Source organism: Ambystoma mexicanum, chromosome 10 (assembly GCF_040938575.1).
Source record: "Ambystoma mexicanum isolate Mex_15411 chromosome 10, UKY_AmexF1_1, whole genome shotgun sequence".
Lineage (NCBI taxonomy): Eukaryota > Metazoa > Chordata > Amphibia > Caudata > Ambystomatidae > Ambystoma > Ambystoma mexicanum.
The window spans coordinates 295,278,784-295,303,217 of NC_090932.1; the positions used below are offsets into that span (position 1 = coordinate 295,278,784).

The window sequence follows — 24,434 nt, forward strand, 5'->3', positions numbered from 1 at the left end:
GAAGGAAGGAACATCAAGGTGAGGTATACAAGGGTGTGAGAAGGATAAGAACAAGTGAGGCCTGGGCATTGGGTTGGCACCAACTCCTGGTTCAAAGACCTTTACAGTATTTGTGGGATCCCAAGCTAGGATCCACTTGGAAGACTTAAGAGGAGTCAGATATATTAGTCTGTTTCCTTTAGGCCGCAATGGTATGCAGGCAGACCTTATATAGTAGAGGTTACCAATCGCTAAGGACCATCTTGGGGCTTAAGGAGGTCTGGGCCAGGGTGGAGGGAGCTCATAAGAAGATGAGATAGAGAGGGATGGCCCTTAGGTGGACACCTTTTAATTTGGAAATCAAAATCCATTAACCTTTTCTGAGAGTTGTATTCTTGAGGCCACCTGTGGCAATAGCCACTGTTCAAGGAGCTGAAGAAACGTAGAGCTACATGTTTTCAAATGTTCATTTGCATAAGATATTCTGAATAAAAGTGTGATCTATTGTGCAACAGTAAGAAAAGCAAGCAAGATGCTTCCATTTCCATTAATTAGCAACAGCGCTCACGCTCATGAGTCTCCATTTACTATCCCATGTTTCAAATACATGTGGGTAATGCTTCTAAGACTGTAGGATGAGAGAGAGAAAAGCTACACAATGCTTTAGCGCGATCAGATGCACACTGGTGTTGTTAATAAAGGCTGCATGTATTTTTGTATAGGTTTAGTAATTAAAATGTTCTACAGAAGTAGCTGTTACTTCAGACAATACTTAAAACGATAGCACATTGGCTGGCTAAGTCTTTTGTGTTTTATCAATTTCCTCTTGGCGTTTGTATAAAAAGCAGTCTATTGGCATTGTTTTCTGCAATTCCTCCCATTATTGTTCCCATCCCAGACTTTCCATTAAGCACCCACACAGCAACATAACAATACAAGCAAAAGATGGGGGACTTCAACAAAAAGAAGATTTATTTTTGTCTTTTTACCTCCTGACAAATAGTGAAGTATGTTATCAGCTGTTATTTCTAATGACGCAATATAATTATTAGTCCAGCAATTAACCAGTTCTGGATAGAAACTGATAATATATGATGAACTCCCAGCCTTACAGTGAAAGCTTCTTTCTGAGAATTCTTTATTGACTGTATGTCTTATTTAATCTTTTGTTTGTTTGTTTGTTTGTTTATTTATATAGCACTCCAAACCCAGAGGTATCTTGCGGGACAGGGATTTGATGTGTTCCTATGGAAATTAGAATGTAGGAGGCCCTACAAATGAGTGGTGTGTCAGAGCTTTTATGCTCTAAAAAATACTAAACACTCCCAACGAGGGAAACACGAGAGAAAAGGGTATTTTAACGAAAAGCAGAAGAGAAGACATCTGATCATTGGAGCAATCCCCCAGAAATTCAACACAGACAATTATGGTAAGAGCAGTATCACCAGCAGGCCACTGCCAGAGGAAGGAGCTCTACTGTTACTACTGCCTACTCTGGTGAGGGACCTTTAAGTAGCAATGCACCTTTTACATGAATTGTTATGTGCACAGAATTAAGGATTACATAAAGGTATTTGTTTTAAAATTAAAGTATAATTGTACTCACCCTAAAAAAGACCACCATTGGAAATGGCCATTGCTTTTTCACCCCTTAAAACATTTTACTTCTGACATCAAAAAATATGGAGTGAAATATTCCCACTTCAAAGAGCTATCTGGAGCCCTGGATGTACATGCATTCCCTAAGGGCACTCAAAGGGTTAAGGTGTAAAATACAACCAGAAAATAATACGTTCCTGTATTAACTTAATGTATTTGATCTTGCATAAATGTGGAGAATTTGGGTCGTGGTCAATCTCCATTCATGCTAATTTGGACACTGTGGCGTGCAGGCTCACAGTGAAGACATCAGCAACCCAGCCCTTTGTATCGAATTGTCTATTTTATATTTGTATATGGTTTAACAAACCTTTTTTGAAAAAAAGTTACATAGAAATTAAAAACAGACATAATCATAATAAAAGCATTCTAACAAGAGAACAATACATTTTTCCTTACATTGTGACCACAAACATTCACTACACATTTCTTAAGCAGTGTGGATAGTAGATAATTTGCAATGTTTCTCATTTATGATTCCCAAACCCAAAGACCTAATTTTGGGTGCCCAATTTCTTTCTAGCCGAAATTTTAGGCAGTCCACCACAATCCACAAAATCCAGCGGAGAATGGCTTCAGAAGACAATATTGTGTCTTTCTAAAACTTGCACCACATTTATTGTTAATGCTGTTTCATGCCCAGAAATCAGTCTGTCCCAGAACATATCTGACTCCATTCCCTCCTGCCTCTCCACAAATCTCCCAAACAAGACCACTCTAGCAGGCCAGGTGCCCTCGCACTGCATTAACACACCATTAGCAGATGTTTTAGCATTTCATTTGATGGATTTTTACAATTTTCACACAATTTATGAGCTGCTTCCCCTTGCATTCGTTTGGCCAGTACCTCTCCAGTGTGGATTAGATTCAATCGAATTCTAAGGAAGTTTTTTCTGACCTTCCAATCAGAGAATTTTACAAAATATCTCAGCAGATAGCCCAATTTCTTACCAACTGTTAGAAATTAATTTGGGGGGGCTGAGCTTCGCAAGTTTTCAATTGTTGTGATCCAGTCACTCAGTTCCACTGCCTTTTTTACTTTTAGGGGATTATTGATTAATGTTTCAAGATCAACGTCTGCTTTTCCAAGGATCTCCTTAGCCCTTAACTCCAAGTTAGAGAGAATCTTTGATCTGGAATGCTCAAGGTGAGCCTTAATCTCACTGTATAACGTGTGATCCTGTGCAGTGACAATCTGGTGAAAGACGGACAGCAATTTCCAGTCTACAAGAGAGCCCAAAGATTTTAAGCCCAGCTCGAATTGTCTGTTAGAGGTGTTTCTCCTAAAATCAATTAAGGGAATACTGTGCAGGCCAGAAGAAAAGTTCAATTTAAAGCAAAAAACCACGAGAAAAGTAACATGAAATCTAGCAAAGATGCCTTTCTTTCGAGTGCAGACAAGCTCCAAAAGACATCAGATTTCTCTACAGGTAATATTGTTCAAGGTTTTACAGAAACACATTTATGGAACAACGCTCATTTATTGTAAGGATTTTTTTTTGTTGAATTATTTGCTGCCTATTTTTGGCTGAAAAAACGAATAAAAAATTATGGGGTATGGGTAAAGGGATATAAGGGTAGGGGCATGCGGAATAGTTAGTAAACAAATGAGAAGGAGAGATTGGGGGACCCCCAAAATAAAAAAAATAAAAAAACTGCAAGAAAAAACCCTGGCAATGGAATGACATAGAATCACATTTATAATTAAATGCAGAGATTACTATTTGTACTAGAGTTGTTCAAAGGACACAGCAAATGTACACAGTACATATCAAATATGCTCTACTGGCATAGGAATAACATCTGTTTGGAGGGATTATACAGCTATGTAGGGTAACAATAGGATCCACAAACATCTTTTATGGTGGGAAAATGGAGTAAGAGGGAAGTGCAACAGCCGTAGCATTAGTATCTATTTTATGAGGTACAGGGAAATGTACCAGGTAGGGGTGTCACAGTATTAGTTTTATGACGGTACAATAACCTTCTTGCCAAATGACGGTATATCATGGTTATCGCGGTATAGCAGATGGAGTTAACTAATCTTAACAAATATTATCTAAAAGGTCATAAATTGTTAGATTTATCATCACAAACAAAACCTGGCACCCAGGGCCAGAATTGGGCTTTTCAACATACTTTCCACTGAAATGCCACCCCTTGCTTCCACCAAACATAAACACACGTGTGGACGGGAGGAGGGGGAGTGGGGGCGGAGACCTGCTGCGACTGGCAAAGCAAACTGAATAGCTTTTCTTAAGTGGTCATTTAGGCTGTTAGCTCCCCCACTGGTGAAGATGAACATGTTGCCATCTTGATAACCTGCATGCCACAGATCAATGGAGTCTGATGGTAGTATACGCTTGTGCGCATATACACACACAGACACTCACACACACACACACACACACACAGACGCACTCTCTCTTTACGTTACAGCCTTTAGTTTACTTGCGGGCCAAATGGTATTCAGTAATCAAGGACATGTTACCCTTTGGTATGGCAGCAGGGAATATCCACAGAGATGAGTAAATTTCGTAATGTGACTTATTATATGTAAAATCAATGATAGAACCACGGAAATCCACCATTGTCAATTGTTTAGAAATCATTATCCATTATAAATATATAAACCCCAAAGCCACCAACCCAAAGTAAACCCTTTACTTTCTTGGCACTGTATTTATTCTTCCTATTGCTAACATATTGATTTTGTGTCAGGCACGTGTGGTTTATGGAATGGAATTAAAAACTGCTCCAACTAAAACTACTTGGCAGACGGCACATCCAACAGTGCAAGACCAAGACTGTGCAGCACTTGCTTACTGCAGCCTTTCCAAATCAGATTGAAAAGCACACTTAACGGTATGAATGGTATACCGGTATAAACAATGTGACGGTTATTATTGTTCAATTAAGTGGTTCACGGTATCTTTAACGTTATACCGTAATACCGTTACAACCTCAAGTACCAGGTGAGAGGATAAGCCTGGGGAGTGAGCGATCATTGCACTCCACAGACAATGAGAACTGGGGAAAAGGGCAGGAGGAGGATAAGGCTGCAGGGGAAGGGCGACTTGTGAGCAAGTATGCAGATGTGTGAGGTTACCATGGCAGGTGTATTCAGTTTGAGTAAGTGGATGTGACAGTAAGCTCCATGGGATGCCAGTGTTCTCATGCTGTGGGCAATGGTCCTCTCCTGCAAGGAGAGATAAAGAAAGGGAGTAGGGCCTCCCACCAGACTACCAAGGCAGCGCATGGGTTGGCAAGCAACCTAGACTGTGGTTATCAGTAGGGAGAGGCAGGGTGAAGAATAGGCAAGGCATCAAAGCGAACAGGAAGTAACAAAACATGGCAAACCTGGTTAAGCAATGAGGAAAATAAAAGAGCCATGATGGGTAGGGCAGCTCCCCAAGGATTGAATAATGCAGGACTGATCACATTGCACAGGAATGTTTGAGGTGTATCTCTTGTCGCTGGGGGATTTTTGACCGGTAGGATTTTCAGAGATGATTCGATATTTTGGTTACTCATATTTCCAGTTGCTAATTTCTAAGTTCACCATGGTCTTTTAATCAGGCTGCTATAGAACACCTGAAACAGATCCTTCCCATATAGGGAAGAGTAGTGTAATTATGTTTTCCCTTTGTCAAAGGTAAATGATTTTCTCTGTAAAACAGAAAGACTGAAATAATAATTTGTATTTATTTGTATTTATTTTATTTGTATAGCACACCAGGCCCGAAGGCAACCAGGCGCATATCTTAGAGCAGCAGGTACATACATGGCAAGGATTACATTTACAATCAATCAGTTACAGTAAGGAGCAGTAAAGTACATAGCAATGCAGATAGTCAGGGTGATAGTTGTCAAAATAGAGAAAGGCAGGAAGAATCAGATGGCCTGTGAAGGTGGTAGGTCAGAAATGGCAGATAGCCAAAGCTTGGCTTTGTGCTTGAATAGGGTGGGAGATGTGAAGGATCTGATGGTGAGTGGCAGTGTGTTCCAGAGTTTGGCAGCTAGGACAGGGAAGCTTGCACCTCCCGCTGTCTGTAGTTTGTATCTGGGGATCGTGAAGCAGTGTGCTTGGGTGGATCTGAGTGACCACGAGGGTATATATTGCGAGAACCGAGAGGCTAAGTAAATAGGAGCCTGGTTGTTTACACATTTGTGTGTGAGGGTCAAGGATTTCAGTGATATCCTTTGGGCAACTGAGAGCCCGATAAGACTCTTCCTGGTTTCAGAGATATGTGCAGATCTGGGAATGTTGAGGGCCGCTCCAATAGCATTATTTTGAGTGATCTGAAGTTTGTTGAGGTTGCGTTGGTTGGCGCCTTGTTAGAGTGCATTGAAGTAATCAAGTTTGGACATAACCAATGTCCTAGCTAGAATAATGCAATTCTGTGTGGAGAGGAACGGATGGCAGGCTGTGATAAGCTTACATGTATAAGCAGAGGCACTGACAACCACATTAGCTTGTCTGTTGAGAGAGAGGGTAGCATCGAGATAGATTCCCAAGGTTTTGGTGTCTTTGGAGACTTTTATGGAATTGCCATCGATATTGAAAGTGTTAAACGAGGGGTCAAGCTTGTTAAGTCTTTGTTTGGTGCCCAAAATGAGGAGCTCTGTCTTGTTATCATTGAGACAGAGCTCGTGTTGGGCCATCCAAGCTTGGATAACTTGGTATATTTCATTCAGAGCTTTGGAGTCAGCAATGTAATCACCCGTAATGGGGATGAGTATCTGGGTGTCATCAGCGTAGTTGGTGTAGGTGACACCCAGATATTCAAACACATCAAACAGAGGTTTGGTGAATACATTGTAGAGTGTGGGGGATACACAAGACCCTTGTGGCACTCCACAGGGGACCGGCGTTGGATCTGCAGATGAGGTAGGTGAAAATACTCTCATATGTCTATTGTCCAGGAAGGAGCTAATCCAGATAGTGGCTTTTTCAGAGAGGTGGGCAGCTGATTTCAAGTGATGGCAGAGGATTTGGTGATTGGCCAAATCGAAAGCTGCTGAGAGGTTCAGGAGTAGAAGGAGGGCCAGTTTGCCATTGTCTTTCAAAGCCTCAATTTGAGTCTTGAGGTCTAATAGGGCTGTTTCTGTCCCATGCCTAGGTCTAAAGCCAGATTGTCTTGTGCCAAGTAAACTGTTAGTTTCCAGGTACTTCTGGATCTGGAAGTAGGCTGCTCTGTCTAGTATTTTTAATAGGAACGGGACGGTGGTGATGGGTCTGTAGTTAGATGGTATCGAGGGGTCCAGAGTGGGTTTTTTCAGCAAGGGGATGACCCATGAGTCCTTCAGATTGTTGGGGACAATTCCAGAAAGAAATGAAGAGTTGATGAAGGAGGTGATGAAGGGGGCAAGGTTGTGTGCAGATCCCTTGATGATGGGGGCAGGGCAAGAGTCACCATGGCAGTTGGAAGGTTTTAGATTGCTGATGATTTTTTCGACCTCTGGGATGGTGAGAGGTACAAAGCAGAATAGGGTGTGGGTGAAGGAGGGGGTAGCTGTCTTAGGTGCCGGGAGTTTAGTTTGAGAAGAGATAAGAAGGCAATTCTGTTTGGCATTGATTTTGGCTTGTAAGGTGGTTATTTTAGTGAGGGGAGCATTTTGGATAGTATTGCACCATGTACTGTTTTTGCTACATGTGTCTAAGATGGGAGAAGAGGATTCTAATTCTTTGAGAATTTTGAATAACTCCTTCGTTTTGGATTCTGCTTGCGAGATACGCTGGTTGTATGTCTCTTTTTTTGCTTGTATGATCGCTTCCTTGTAGTTAAGGGATGCGATGAAAAGGTTTTCTTTGTTAGTCACACATGGAAGACTTTTCCAAAGTGCTTCAGCCTTATGTTTTTCTTTACGTAGTGCTCTAAGTTGCGGCATAAACCATGAATTCAAGTGAGCTTGTTGTTTAGCTTTCCGTAGTTTGAGTGGTGCTGTGGTGTTAATGGCTTTGAGCAGTGTTTGATTGAAGGTGTCTACTAGGACTGTGGGGTCATTGTGCAGTGAAGCACAATTGTTAAGAATGGGTAAAATGAGAGCGAGTAGTTAGGCCCTAGTGATGTCTTTTTTGTTCCTTGTAGGAATAGGGGGAGCTATGTTACGTTTGGGACAAGGGTAGTAGGCTGGTATATGAAAGATGATGATGTGGTGGTCGGACCAGGCACAGGCGGAATTGGAACTTAACGATGTGTTGCAGTTTAAATCTGCAATCCAATCAAGTGTTCTGCCCTTGTTGAGGGTGGGTTCGAGAATGAGTTGCTGAAAGCCCAAGTTGGAGATGATACTGGCGACCTCGGTGGCCATGAGATCCTTAGGGTCTGATAAGCCAAGGTTGATGTCACCCAGTAGCAGAACTTGGGAGTTGGGCTTGGTGTTGTCAGTAAGGATGGTTATGATATCCTATCCTCTGCGAAGGTGGTGAGTGGTCCTGGTGGTCTGCAAATAAGATGTAGTGATGCGGTGTTGGTCAGTGATAGGGAGAGTTTAACTGAGAGAGATTTGGCAGAGCTAAATTGAATGTTGGGAATGGGTCTCATGTTTATGTTATCCCTATGAATAAATGCGACACCGCCGCCTTTGGAGAGGTTGGATTGGCGGTCATTTCTAAGGATGGAATATCCATCTGGAATGGCGAGGGCTATGAGCGGGCCTGAGGCGGCATGTAGCCAAGTTTCCGTGATGGCAATGAAGTCGAGGTTTTGGGTGGTGATGAGGTCTGCGATGTCAAGGGCGTGGGCCGTAAGGGCTCTAGCATTGATAAGGGCTCCCTTTACTTCTTTGTTAGGGGGGGTCAACGGGTAGTCGGGTGGGGTCTGCATAGTTGGATTTGGACTAGAGGTGTGGTGATGGTGTGTGTTGCGCTGGGCACATGGTATGTGAGGCATTCTGGATCTGAGTCTGGCATTCCTAAGTTGTAGAGAGCATGGTTGATTGGGTGTGGGTTTCGTGGCGAAATGCTGAAGCCACAAGGCAGGTGCATTGAGATACGGGTTGGTGGAGTAGTCAGTAGGGGAGTTAGTTGTAATATTATGCGAGGGTGTGAGTGGGGAGGGGATGTGGTGAGTCAGCGGTAATGTACTGTGGATCATTGTGTGGGAGTACGTGCTGGGGTGGTGAGAGAGAAACTCAGAGGTACCGATGGTACCAATAGGTGGTGCACAGTATACACTGACTAATAGCGAGATGGTGACGAGGTGTGTAAGGAGGCTGGTGGCGGGGGCCCACAACGGCATATCGTGACACAAGTGGCCTAAAGATTAGGATAGATAGAATGTGAACACTGTAGCAGTGCAATGGAACGTATTCAATGGGAGCGTAGTAGTAGTACAGTACAGGTTATACAGGGTAGGTGAAAATAGTTCTCAATGTGTATACTGAGGCAGAGATAATCAGGCAGTCAATCAAGCAATCAATACCAATGCAGTAGGTCATATAGCACGAATCAGACGAAGCACGAAGGTTTGTGACAAACTAATCTTGACACAGCGTTGGTACTCCGCGGTGCGTGAAGGTACTGAGGCAAGTTATAAGCTGTGGTGCAACTGTAAAGCGAGCTACAAATCAATTCAAGGCAAGGCGCGGAGCACAGGCAGGAAGCAGAATAATGGGCTGTGTAACTGCTAATGAACATGCAGTAGAGCAGACATTGGCAAGATGCAGGGTATCGGCTGTACTATTGCTGGCATACGTGATACAAATCAGGGCAGGGCGCAGTGCTGCTATAGCTATCGGTCGTGGTGCAATATAAGGCAGTGGGACAGGCATGAACAGGATACGAATTGTAGGCTGAAGCCTAACTTCAATGTATAATACAGTTCAGAAGGTAACAAGTGCTACTATGGCAATCTAGAGTGGGCTGGTCGTGTATGCGAGTGAGTGACTCATGGACAATATATATACATATGTAGACAGTGGGCATAGTCTATGGATAGTGTCTCACCGTGAAGGCAGGGGTCCTTGAGAGAAGAGGCTTGGACGAAGCACGACAACAGAGCTTAGACCTACAGCAGTCCGCAGCACGGCACGCTCGGTCAGCTCAGTCAGGTGCCTTTTTTCCTGTGCCTTCTTTCGTGGGCCGGTGCTCGCCTGCCGGCGAGATGTGATTGGCTAGTTAAGATTTCTAGTAGCCAATCCTGAAGCTTCCTGGGTCAATGGCACAAGGTGGGGAGGGTTACGAGGTCCATGTAGCATGGGGCGGCCATGTTTGAAAATGCAGGGTCATCGTGGTGGTCAATGGCGGATGCCACTCGATTTCGGCCAAACACGGGAGAACTGCGCTTCTTATGTAAAATGCTGTATACTTGTTGCAGTGCGGTCAGGGATACCATTTAACAATGAAAAAGTCGCTGAATGCAAGATCATCCGCGAAGATAGCTTGGGCTCGGTAAATATGCCCCTAAAATTACCTTGACACCCAGCAGGGTGAAGTTGCAGGTGGTGCTGCTCCTTCAGCTTGGGGGTGAGCAGGCAGAGCTACAGCTCTGGTGAGGACAGACTGAGGCAGAAGGCTCAGTCAGGTGCCTTTTTTCCTGTGCCTTCTTTTGTGGGCCGGCGCTCACCTGCCGGAAAGTTGTGATTGGCTAGTTAAGATTTCTAGCAGCCAATCCTGAAGCTTCCTGGGTCAATGGCACAAGGTGGGGAGGGTAACGAGGTCCATGAAGCATGGGGCGGCTAAGTTTGAAAATGCAGGGTCCTTCTGGTGGTGAATGGTGGATGCCGCTCGATTTCAGCCAAACAAGGGAGAACTGCGCTTCTTATGTAAAATGCCGTATACTTGTTGCAGTGCGGTCAGGGATACCATTTAACAATGAAAAAGTCGCGGAATGCAAGATCATCCGCGAAGATAGCTTGGGCTCGGTAAATATGTATGCATGTTGCGTTCACTCAGGCTGTGTTTCATAAATTGCAAACAGAAGATACAGGTCTAGTAAAAACAGAAGCAAAGGAACATTTTAAGTAATGTCTCTTCTATTGAGCTGACTTACAGATACATTATTTTCAGCAATATGCAAACTGTCCTATTGTGAGCAACCTAGCAAAATCATAGAAATGTTCCTATTGGCAGGAACGGGAAACCATATCGGTATCACTATGACTGGCCCTCAGACCCTGAACCAATATGAAAGAAAAACAGGGACTAACAAAATGGATCCTCCTCCCCTGACTCTCTTCCTCCAAGCTGGGTGATGAACTAGTCCTTCAAGTTGTGGAATTCTGCACAGGAGGGAATACAAACAGGTACCTGATAAATACCTGTACAAATACAATTGGCAACTAACTAATCCATTGGTTGTATACATCTTGTGTAATCAAAAGACACAGTAGGAACCAGGTAGATAAACTAAGATAAACACACGTAACCTTCACATTTTCTAAAACACATCCAAATGGCTCGTATTCTGCGTTCTTGCTGAATATTGGACTTTCATATTTGGAAAGACTGAGCATACTGTTTACTCTGTATTCATCCATTAGTATGTCCCTTTTACCAAAAGAGGAGCTGCTGAAGGTAAAACCCGCTAATTCTCTTCATCATCTGACTCTGAAATCAAGTTGCATTTGGGGCATTCCAAAAAAAGCACATCAAAGTATCACAACCCGAACAGTCCACTGTTTCCAATAAACCAGTTTGGTCATGCTCTTTGGACCCACAGAAGGTCTGGATATTTTTCTGCTGTGTCCATCCTAAATTGGGATGACGCAAAACACCATTTTCAAATCTGCCCTTTTCATTGTCATTCCCACAGTCTGTGCCATCAATCTCTTAACTTCCTGACTCTTATCAATTTCTTAATATCAGAGGCAATGAACGATTCATTCTTCAGAATAATTTGGCGTAACATAATTGCTCATATTTACTTAACAAGTCACTGCCTTGTCTGTATCTTGATGCTATGCAAGACTTAAATTTGAGCCTTAACAATAGAATTAAAATATTGTGTTATCGCACCACACATTTTAATTCTTTAAATCTCCATGCTGCAACCCAGTTCTTCTAAAATAGTTTTTGATTACTGATTCATCAAGCAAAGTCTTCCCCATGTGGTGCTTTTCCGGTTATCTTGGTTCCATCCTACCCTAGCAATCTTTCCACATATCAACGGTTGGTGATACAAATCCCTGTGGAAATTTCCCTAAAACTGTTTTGTGAGAAGTTCAGTTTCTCCAAGGGAAATTCAGTTCAATTCGTGGAGCTTCACAGACTTTTCTTAAAGCACCAATGTACTGTCCTGGGCATTTGATCGGCAAGGAATGTTTGGGGTGATAGGATGCCATTGCTTCCGTGTGATTGCAAAGAAAACTGGAATAATTAAAACTTTCTTCGCGACCTGAAAATAACAAAAAATACTGAAATCTTTTTTTTTTTATTTGGCGGGTGCCCCCCAAGGCCCCTGTTTCCCTAGGTCCATAACCCCAACCCCCTCCTGACCCATTTTATTCCCTTAGCCCGCCCCCATATATATTTTAAATAAAAATAATTCGTTATTATCACTGTATACCGATTTCATGTCAGATATATGTAGTAAAAAGATACAAAAATGACTCTGATGGGAGGAAGGCTGCAGAATAAAAGGTGACCATGATTATGCGCTTAGGCTGAACAGGGGTCCAGCAAGTGAGCGTCTGCGAATGATATCGAGATCTGTGTTTAACATGTAGGCAGCCTTGCAGCCTCCGGAGTGTAGCCATCTGTCCGACTCCCTAAAATGAGACACTTTTTCCCATCATAATAAAACAGGGAGCAGCGAGTAGGCTGGTCCTGCCCTTTGTGCAGCTCACACATGTGCAGCTTTGAGAGTTCATGTGTTCAGACCAGAGGCATCAGAAGCGCATGTGTTTTCTGATCTGAAGAGGGTCTTTAACACAACAAGACAGCGTAGAATTATAGATGGGGAGTTGTCTACTATGGGGATATAGTTCACCAAGGGGTTCCGAGTGAGTGATATCTGATAGACAACGAGAGTGAAATTCGTGTTTTACCTGATGTCACTCTGAGCCCCCAGCCTTTATCCCTTCCGAATTTTGCTAAATGACTACCTTTGAGGCAGGCAATGCTATCTCACGGCGAGAGAGCTCATTGCAAGCCTGCAACACTCATAGACCTGCCGGGAGTGCTTTCTTTGATAGTTATTTGTTATGACACCTGAAAGCAAAGAGTTCATTTTTCATTATTTCTAAGACAAGCTGCTACAACAGAGGCATGAAATGTACCTTGTAACTGACTCTTTGATTCAGATGACTAGTAGCAGGAAGGGACTGCAATTACCTTTTAACCCCACTAATTAGAGAAACTGTCTGCAAAAGACCCACACTTAATGCCACCTTTTTAACGTTTGGGAGGCTTGTTAAATTCTAGACAAGGATAGGACAGACATTATGGCTGCCCAAAAATGTTAGGCAGGCCTAAACATGTTTTTATTGTGTCTTATATAGTGCTTTCGCCCAACCACTGAGCAATATTAATTTATTTATTGTTCATTTATAGAGCAAAAATTGCAATACAGAATTACTGGGCTGGACTCCAAGAGGGAGGGGTAGTGGTGGGGCTTGGGGGGAGAACAAGGCATGGAGGGAGGCAGTCAACTGATTCTTCACAGGTCTTGGTACATTCAGATCAGATACGCAGTAACACGTAGGAGGAGCAAGGATAAAGGGCGCGGTAACGCAGAAGAGGCGACAAGTGCTAGAGGGAGGCAATATCAAGGAAAGGGAGCATAATGATAGAAACAGATACATGACAATGGAGTGCGATGCAGAGGAATATGCGTGTTTGGAGAGACGTGTTTTTAGGTTTTCCTGAGGATTATAAATATCTCTTTTTGATGTATATCACCACCAAGAGAATTGCACAGGCAGGCACCTCCCACACTTGTGGAGTGTTGAGTCAGGATTCATTTCTCGAAAGTATGAGGCAAGGATCTCAGTGTTCCTGAGTGATGGGTTTAGATATGATGTATTATTTAAGTTTTCATTGAGTTGAGTTTTCGTGTGTGGCAAGAGTACAATGAAAATAAAGTAAAGGGATGAATGAATAAAGAAAAATAAAATGTAGGCCACACCCCAAGTGGCATCATATTATTGAAGCCCTTATGTTGTTTATTTTCTGCTAGCGGACATTGTGTGTTTTGTTAAAGTTGGCTTAGCCATTGCTTGTTTCCTAGCGGACTCCCGACCGTGCGCATGAAGTAGGCCTGTAAAAGTGCTGTCTCGAGGAAACTTCACCCATGGAGATTTAGACACATGGCGCCGCATACATTGGCTAGGTCTGGTGCGGAGAAAGGATGAATCGGAAAGCATGAATGACGACATGATACGAAGGGTATGAATGCCCCTCAGCAGGGCACTTCCCCGGAGGACTTGCCAGGTGAAACAGTAACCGGAATTTGAAAGTGATAAAGGACTAAATACAAATAGGTATTGTATTGGTGGTTGGCAGGACAATTCTGCCAGAAGGCCTACTGTCGATTTCCAGAATATGTTTAGGTTTCAAATCAGTCAGGTCACTAGTGGCCTATAATGGTGAGGGGTCTGGAAGTCCTGCGAAAGGTCCCGCCAGACATAGAATACTGTTTTTCTTGTCTTGGAAGACAAAAATATTGCTGTCTCTGTCATCACCAGAAATTAATGGGTGAGCCTGGTTTCTCCGACAATCACCTCCTCATAACAGTCAACCATGTTTCCAGTTGATTCTATTTCTTTCGTAATAATGCAAAACTAGATTCTGATCATTCATGCTCAGTGCGGTCTAAGGTAGCAGTTCCCACACACATTTGCCAAATCATATCAACCGGCTTTAACCACATCTTTAGTTTACAATATGAGACTGATTCTCAATGCTAAATGTATCCCTTAATTAAAGTAACACCTGATCTATGTCTTAAAATGCATGATAAAACATTCTTCGTTTTAAATAAACAGTTTAAACTTCTTTAAGAACCCATCAAAATATTGTGATTCCTCTCTGACTCTGTGGTATGCAGGCAAAAAAAGAATTGTACTCTACCCTGATAGCATAATTGAAAACTAACATTCTGTCTATTTCCCCCATTTCTGCTAATATATTTTCTGGTACAATATTGATCCTGGTACATCTCCACACAATATTATTTTCTATGTGTCCCCTTTTATGATACATTGCCCACTTGGCTCGTTAAAATCTATACAGACCCCCACCATTACCAGCAACCTACTATATTTTTTATGGGTATCATATAAATTGTGGACACATGTTTCAGCCTCTCTGAGAAAGTATGATATAGCACTTCTTCAGGACATAGGGACTATGGGTATATGTTATTATTTGACTCATTTACCCATAGCATAAACGATTATCAATACCAAGCAGGATTTTACAGAGAGAGATTGTTGAAATTAGTCCAACTGAATAAGCTCTCTTCTTGGAAAACAAGAGGTTGTTTTGCATATCTCATTAAGCTGAGTGTGCCCTATGGTTACAATGCAGGTCTAATATTAGTGTCTACTGAGAGGACATGTATACTGCCGGGATAAGAAGAGAACTTGCGGTAGACAAAAGTTGCAAATTAGTTTTTCTCCAAAACATTGAACCATCCTGGCATCCTTTCCTGATATTCTGAAGTTGAAAAAGAAGGCCACCTTTTCCATTTGCAGCAACACTCCATGCATAGATACACACGGCTGAGCACGATGAGCGACGGTAGACCCAACCATTACGCATCTTCGTTCTCCAACTACTTCAGTAAAGAAAGACTGCACTGGTGGTGATATTCCCTTGAACTTGCACCATCTTACTGTGCTTCAATAATGCTCTGTCTTATGGTTTGATAACACATGCAGTGAAACATGCACAGTCACAGCAAAGGACAGCCTCATCATCTCGAGCACACACAAGCATTGGAACCATGAAATGGACAATACATGCAATTTTTAACTGTATGGCTTATACACAAGGATCTTTCTTTTAATTTTTCTTATCATCCTTATATTATTTGGTACGGGAGGATCTCAGGTTGGTTTCTGGATAACAACATTATAAAAATCATTATGCTTAATGTCTGCTTACAATATAAGCCGCGCATTTAAGTCTCCTCTCTTTATACACGGGTTCTGCCAGATAATGATGGCACTGAATGGGATTTAGCAGGCATGCCATCAAGTCAGGCTATCTCCTCCTCTTAAAATAGGGAGCCTGCCTTTTTCACTCTACCAACATGCACGCAAAGCCAAGAATAATTGTGCCAACAACCGAATGAACACTACTCAATGGTTAAGTACCATTTTCTTTCCTATTTGTCTCTGGAACATGTTGCTGAAATGAAACAGATATTTTAGATGAAGGCTTAATGCACACACCCGGGACACCTGCCACAGAAACGAAGGCCGCATGATCCAGCATGTGCACATTGATGGAGGAACTCTAGATGTATTTGTGCAAAATCGTCTTTGTCTACAAGGCACCAGGCCCAAACGTTGTTTGTCTCTTCATTGCCTCAACTGGTTGGTAATTTCCCTGTTCATTCAACCCAGTCCCTCCCAGCACCATGTCCTGCACCACTCCAAACCACAACACTAAACAACTAAAAAGTAGTGATGGGTGGAAAGCTTTGAATCAATCACTACAACTCTAGACACCATTCCCTTCCACCATATGTAATGCCGTCTGTGCTACTAAGGGTGGTGAACACAAATTGCACACCAGTCTTGCCACGAACGGTGAAAGCCGTGGGCAAGCCACATAACTGTGTCAATTTAACAGCAGCCCCTGCCCAGACATTATTCTAAGGACAGATACTCATTTAAATGCTAAGAAAGTTACCTAGTAAGTACTTTCTTCAAAATAAGCTCCTCAGAGCCTCACACTGCATGTATATGTGTGTGCCACATTCAAGCCAAAGCATTGCTAAGTACCACGTTAGTGCACCATCATGGATTTCCGCTGTTGTATGCCATGGTACACGTTGTGCAGACACCCAATCTAGCAACTGTTTATGGCACCGCGTACACCTTTTTCCACTCTTCCTTTTGGGGTATCAGCTATCGAGTTATAAAGATCCTTTGGATAAAACTTGGCCGAAATTATTTTTGTTTTTTTTAAAATCCAGATTTGTAATGCGCACATGGATGTTGTTAACTCACTTCTAAGATTTAACAAGCGCATCGATCAACATGTTTCATTCGTGTTTCCTTTCATAGTGTGCTGAGCATTTAAATCACGAATAACGCCAAGTCACACACTCTTGGACAAAATGCATTCTTTTGTCAACGCAGCAATCGCAAGTGAATGAGTAAGCTGCACAACTAGGGGCCTGTGGGATATTAAAGCGGGAAAGGATTGCGTCACAGCAGAGCCTTCAAGATCTACGCTTCGATATGCTTTCCAGTCATGCCATACTTGAGGCTTTCCTAAAGAGGCGAGGAAAAAGAGAACATAGTCAAGTCTAAATGTTCGCCCCAGGCATTCCGAGGCTGAGCAGGTCCTTCCCATTTATTTCTAATTTATAGCAACAATTTAGAAATCTTGCAGTCGAGATGTCCATGTGCCCGTGCTAACGTAGATATGATGTATGGTTAAGTAGTACGTGCCATTTCCCACAGTCTGTAATATAAATGTTTCTGGAGGAAAAACAAAAAAATTATGTAAGTATTCGGCTGCCGCAGCTGATTACAGTTGGATTGCGGCATACACAGCCCTTCTGCTAGAGTGACCTCAAGGTGTACAAGACAGCCGTCTGAGCCACGCCATGCTCACTTGGCCTGGAAACTGGCTTGCCAGACTTGTTTCTACCAAACCACTTCCTCTGGCCTTGCTTCTCCCAAACCACTTTCTCTGGCCTTGTTTCTCCAAACCACTTCCTCTGGCCTTGTTTCTCCCAAACCACTTCCTCTGGCCTTGTTTCGCTCAAACCTCTTCCTCTAGCCTTGTTTCTCCCAAACCTCTTCCTCTAGCCTTGTTTCTCCCAAACCACTTCCTCTGGCCTTGTGTCACTCAAACCTCTTCCTCGGGCCTTGTTTCACTCAAACCTCTTCCTCTAGCCTTGTTTCTCCCAAACCACTTCCTCTGGCTTTGTTTCGCTCAAACCTCTTCCTCTAGCCTTGTTTCTCCCAAACCTCTTCCTCTGGTCTTGTTTCTCCCAAACCTCTTCCTCTAGCCTTGTTTCTCCCAAACCACTTCCTCTGGCCTTGTTTCGCTCAAACCTCTTTCTCTAGCCTTGTTTCTCCCAAACCACTTCCTCTGGCCTTGTTTCGCTCAAACCTCTTCCTCAGGCCTTGTTTCGCTCAAACCTCTTCCTCTAGCCTTGTTTCTCCCAAACCACTTCCTCTGGCCTTGTTTCGCTCAAACCTCTTCCTCTAGCCTTGTTTCTCCCAAACCTCTTCCTCTGGCCTTGTTTCTCCCAAACCTCTTCCTCTACCCTTGTTTCTCCCAAACCACTTCCTCTGGCCTTGTTTCGCTCAAACCTCTTCCTCTGGCCTTGTTTCTCCCAAACCACTTCCTCTGGCCTTTTTTCGCTCAAACCTCTTCCTCAGGCCTTGTTTCGCTCAAATCTCTTCCTCTGGCCTTGTTTCTCCCAAACCACTTCCTCTGGCTTTGTTTCTCCCAAAGCACTTCCTCTGGCCTTGTTTCGCTCAAACCTCTTCCTCTGGCCTTGTTTCGCTCAAACCTCTTCCTCTGGCCTTGTTTCTCTCAAACCACTTCCTCTGGCCTTGTTTCGCTCAAACCTCTTCCTCTGGCCTTGTTTCTCCCAAACCACTTCCTCTGGCCTTGTTTCACTCAAACCGCTTCCTCTAGCCTTGTTTCTCCCAAACCTCTTCCTCTGGCCTTGTTTCTCCCAACCCTCTTCCTCTAGCCTTGTTTCTCCCAAACCACTTCCGCTGGCCTTGTTTCGCTCAAACCTCTTCCTCTGGCCTTGTTTCTCCCAAACCACTTCCTCTGGCCTTGTTTCGCTCAAACCTCTTCCTCGGGCCTTGTTTCGCTTAAACCTCTTCCTCTAGCCTTGTTTCTCCCAAACCACTTCCTCTGGCCTTGTTTCGCTCAAACATCTTCCTCTGGCCTTGTTTTTCCCAAACCACTTCCTCTGTCCTTGTTTCGCTCAAACCTCTTCCTCTAGCCTTGTTTCTCCCAAACCACTTCCTCTGGCCTTGTTTCGCTCAAACCTCTTCCTCGGGCCTTGTTTCACTCAAACCTCTTCCTCTGGCCTTGTTTCTCCCAAACCTCTTCCTCTAGCCTTGTTTCTCCCAAACCACTTCCTCTGGCCTTGTTTCTCCCAAACCACTTCCTCTGACAGTTCACCTTCGCTAGCAGGTCAGTAGACAGCTCTTGCAAGTAGTGTGCTCATGTAGAACTCTGCTGGGGCCGGATTATGAAAACTTTGCCTCTGTGCATATAACTGAAGAAATGAATCAAGCACCAATGTTGATGCTTAGATGATATGGACATAGGCTTTGCCCCAATTATTATTACCTAAATATTTTTTCACTAGGGCTCAAAATAAGCAGAAAGTGGGATTTACTGTTTGCTCTGTTACATGAAAAGGAATGTAAACTAATGTATGTTTATGTTATGCAGAAACCATAGTACACAGAAACAGTCCGTTTCATAATAATAATAGCACGGTTGTGGCAAAATCAGTTTCCTACTTTCAGTATTTTCAAAGTATTTGCTTCCTTTTCAGCACCAGTGGAAATGTTAGATAATATGGCCCTTGGTATGTTGATTGCAATAAACTATTTGCGTGTTCGAGCTTATTCCAAATCACAACTGGAACTTTCAAAATGTTCTCTCAAAGTGCTTAGGATACATCTGTGCAAAACAATGTAGAGATATTTGCCAGGCATTGGCCGAAAATGCTTGGGTACTCACAGCATTGCAAAAATATGCCCAGTGAAGACCAACATTTGTCAGGTGTAATGTCACATATGTTGTTACCACTCACGAGATGTTGCCGTCACAAGGCCAAGCGATTCTTGATCTTCCCATTTACTCCACAGCTCCCATAAATGAATTCCTTGCCTTCACTGCACACACCCTACCCAAATGCCCTTCCACATACCAACACCATGCGGATCTTTGTGCAAAATCCCTCACTTTGAAATCTTGCTCCTTGTCTTCAAACCTATCCATGGACATGCCACCCCATTACTGGCTGACTGCATATCTCTTTAGTCCCCTTCCCCTGTTTCTTTCCCAAGCATGGATCGCAAACTGAGGCGGAACTGAAATAGGGTGGTAGTTTGAGAAAACGCCCACAGCAAGCCGTCATGCTCGGCACTGATGTACTCAAAGGGGGGTCAGGAACTCACAGAAACCCAAGGGAGCTAAACCTCCGGATCAGCAGAAGACCACGACAGCGTTGCTTGAGCTCAAGGTGAGGGACAGAGTTCTTTTAATACTGCACTGCTGGGGCCAGGGCATGGCCCGATCCCTCTCAGTGAAACATGCACAGAACCTATAAGCACTTGAAATGAATGGCCACATACAGGAGAGAAGGTAGAAGGACCAATCGCGAGTAACACATCTAACTGCAAACATAGCCCACGAACCAGATCAATCAATGGGACAATTCCTCTGTCAGTACTTGTATAGCAAGAGACACAAGCCTCTGGAATAGGAGAGTGTGGGGACAGGGTTCCAGAGACAGAGATGTGAGAGAGATGCAGAGATGGTGAAGGAGTTGAAGACAATCAGAACCTATGTTGGCCAAGACAATATTGATAAATAGCTACAAGGAGACAAAGGAGAGCATGGCAACGCCACTTAATCTGTAGCATAGACCTGGCCAGGATGAAGGGTTATGCTAGACTTAGAAGCCTGGTGACTGCCTGTGTGTGAAGCCTGGCAGGAGACAAGCTTTGACTGAAGTAATTAGAGAGCATCCATCTGTTGGCTCTAGCCCAGACTCTGCAGCCAGAGGCGAGATCACCAGCCCAACTAAAGAATTTCACAAAACTCGAGGACTTAGGCTGTGTAAAAGAATTTCCTATGTAGTAATACCCAAATATGGGGGGCGGGGGAGATTCCTATGATAGCTCAAAAGAAGAAACCCTAGGGCAAGGGCAGCATGTTGTATGGCTTGCCCCAATAGCAGTCTGGAGGCAACTGATTCATCCAGAGGAACACGTCAATGACCAAAGCAAAGACAAAGCCACTGACAAAGGCGAAAACAAACATTAAGACAAAGGTAAAGAGAGAAGTAAAGAAACTTGCATTGGCAGACACCCAGAAGAAATGTTGATTTGATCATGGATAGGACTCAGGACATTAGGTCCTTTTAGAATAGGACCTTCATAAAATTTCATTTGCTCCTCCTTCTTCCCACTGTTCATCTTAAAACCTCCCTATACGGTGAATGCCTGCCCTGTAGGCTTTCCTCCTAGCCGCGCGCACGCCCTGCTGCTTCCCAGACTGAAACTTAACTCTGGGAAACTATCAGCCAAGGGGAGATATCCTACTGAGACCAGGGACTGAACACTCCCTTCCTCAGCCACTGTTGTTTATCTTTTATGTGCGCGCTGAACCCTATGGGTGAGTTGCGCATATGAAATAATACAAGTAATATTAAACCCGGCAGGGTAGGCCCTAGCAGCTAAGAGACATGTATTTCTGTTGATATTGAGATCCGCTCAACACTTTTGGTGGATACGTAAATACGGTGCAGAATACGCCATCGTGTCTGTGATGATACCCATATTTCTGCGCCCTGCCCTCCCGGCTGACCCGCCGAATAATACGGGTTATATCAGAAGCATTGGTGTCTGAGGGTTGTGTTCCTCTCTCCTCTTCACACCACTTATCACACGAAGGCCAGATAATATTATGCCAAGTTGGTATAGCAGTGCCAGGCTGCATTACGCCCACCTAGCACAACAGTGTCTGATTGTATTTTGCCAAGTTGGCAGATTAAAGGAAAATTCCACAATTTCCAGTTAGCACAATAAAGGCAGATTCCAGTAAGCCCAATTAGCATTGCAAGGGTAGGTTCCAGAGGTCCAGTCCATATAATAAGGGTCGATTCCATTATGCTCATTTAGCACAGTAAGGGAAGAGCAAGACTACATTCCAGTATGCCAACTGAGCACAGCCCTCAAAGTCTGAGTATTCACAATATCAACGATATGTCCATTTAGCATAGTAGTGACAAGTTCTAGTGTGCCCAGTTATCATAAGAGTTTCAAAAGAGTTTCCTATTGTATTATGGCTTATTATAATTGCACCAGCAGGTTCAATTATGCCCGTTTAGTTAGTACAGCAATGTCAGATATGACAATGCCCAATGAGTACAGAAGTGGAAAAACCCTTTATGCCCATTAAGCTCCGTGGTGCCAGATTCTACTATGCTAGATAATGCAATATGTCCAAATGAACGTGTGCCCACTTAGCACAGTTAGGGCAGATTTCAGAGATCCGGGTAGCACAGAACAGGGAGATTCCAATTTGCCCAGTTGGGAGAGCGAGAAAAGAGTTTGACATGTCCAATTGGCACACTCATCCAATACCTGGGTATTTGCTACTGTCAAGGATATGTCAAGTTAGCACAGCAGTGCCAGCTACCATTCTGATTAGTTGGCACCGCAAGGTCTGATTCTAGTGCACTGAAATTGCATAATCAGCAGAGATTTGATAAGTCTGAAAATGACTGCATGGGCAGAATGAAGTATGCCTAATCAGCACAGTAAGGACATGTACAAGCATGCTCAGAAAGGCTAAATTCCAATATGCCCAGGAAGCACAGTAAGGGCATATTACATTATGCCTAAATCATCATTCAACTCAATACTGATGAACTAGCGGCATACTTGGTCAAGCTTAATACCATGATCTGACGAATCTTGCAAAGTGAAGTCGGGGAAAAAGAGGAAATAAAGCTGTAAAAATACTGTGACATGCTATGTCTATACTAGTGCCTGACCTAATTAAATAGACCAAACTGTGACTCATCAATGACATAAAAAATACTCACTTGTATCATTGACAACATATGGCAAAGCTTCCATTTTCTTTAAAACACACTGACCAATTATTAGACTCATTGAGGCCACTGGGACTTTCAGTTTGCATCAAGAAAGGTCCGGCCAGTTCCTCTTTGTAAAAGTCTTATTGTGCAATCATTTCTGCAGGAATATTTGTTTCTGTCTGTTCCAATGCCACGCTGTGCAGCGAGGCACGGCGTGCTTGGATTCATTGAAATGTCTTGTTTTGGTGATTCTTGGATTTGCACTTGTGTAATACTATGCAGTCTTTTAACATGTCATATTTGTCCAACATAGTACCAACTTACCAACGCCTTAAGACTCAGAGTCTATTACATTGATTGAACAACTGATGAAGAACAAGGCCCAGCAACATCACAGAAGGAGCTCAAAGGAACCTCAATTGTGTCAGCTTGGCAAGCCCTGCTGCAATAACCCGACGGCTATTCAGCCTCCCAGGACGCAAGTACCAAGCTTCCACTTAAAGGCCTTACAAGTATCTAGAACTGTATGGTCATGGTTATTCAAGAATCAGTATAGAAGAACAGACACAGAAAGGCTCTCACAAGGATCATATGTCCAGTGTAACTAAAGAAAAAGAACAAACATATAACTAAGCATTAATGTCCAGTGTCCTTTCGTGTGACTGCAGAGACAATTGACCTTGAAAACTGGATGTTTGGCATTATCCAGCGCAAATGAGACGGATATAATCACATGCAATACGTAGGATTGTTTAGAACAGTGCGGGCACCTGGTCCAACAATGTTTAATTTGCATTGACAAGACAAATTAACGCAACTTGAGCTAAAAATGTGCGCACTATAGAAACAAAATAATTCTTATAACAACTCATCTGGTTCGAAGGTTTGTAAGCGCACTGGCAATACAGGAGTCCTAAAGGAATTTTACATGCATGTTACGTTTACATATAATGATTAGGAGCAATCTCGACATTGTCTGGCTATCAAATGATTGAAATATCCCTCGGAGTGAGAATTGAATCACGGTACTTACTGTGGCAGAGAGTTGTGGTCCATTCAGTTGTGCATACAGGATGGCTTCATTGACCACACTGCGGATTCCCAACAGTGCAAACTCAAGACCATGTGGCCCTGCCATCTCATTGGTCAGGTATTCCAGTGCAGAGATATAGTCCCTCCAATGAGAGTCAAGTTCGGCCACGCTGGCCATGCATCCCCTCATCACATTGAGGCAGTACCCAACGCATGGTCTAATGAGCGTTAACCCCTGGCAGTGGGGGCAGTACTGCATCTTGACCAAGGCTCTGCTGCATTCCTTTGTGATAGTCACATGTTCAGTGGTGTTTATCACCTCAATGCCCATATTCAGCGCTTGGCTCAGCATCCTACTTGCCCAGAGAGACTTGGACAGTTCTGTGATCATTGCTCGGTAGTACTGTCCGAAAGGATTGATGTCTTGCCTTGTTAGCCTCAAACATTCTGTATACTCCTCGGACAAATCGATAATCCCAGGATTTATGAGCCGGCTGTAGACCAAGGGAAAGAGACTGTCAAAGAACCGTAACACTGCATTTTCCACCGTCGTCTCAGCACCCAAGATGTAGAGCGAGATATCTGTGTAGAGCTCCTTGATTGGCTCCACAGCTTCCCTTGCCATACCGCGATAGGCTGACTCAAATAAGGAATTGGTGTGATTTGCAGCAAACCGAACCATTGATTCGAAGGCCTCTGAAAGACAGACACATGTTGTTAAAGTAGACCACCATAACAGGATTACTTATTGCTTATTGCTAACCACTTGCTACTAAAACATCTCTTATAGAAGCACGTATCTCCTAAATAAGCATTCATCTAACT

General features: G+C 43.4%; 1 protein-coding gene across 2 annotated transcripts in view; it reads right to left on the reverse strand.

Moving 5' to 3' along the window:
* Positions 1–24,434, reverse strand: part of LOC138491371 (glypican-5-like) — a 1,558,016-nt gene that overhangs the window by 1,102,270 nt on the left and 431,312 nt on the right. For both annotated transcript variants that reach the window (XM_069617865.1, XM_069617864.1), the window contains exon 3: positions 23,611–24,305. In XM_069617865.1, the coding sequence (XP_069473966.1) occupies positions 23,611–24,305 (695 nt within the window). The remainder of the gene's footprint in view (positions 1–23,610; positions 24,306–24,434) is intronic.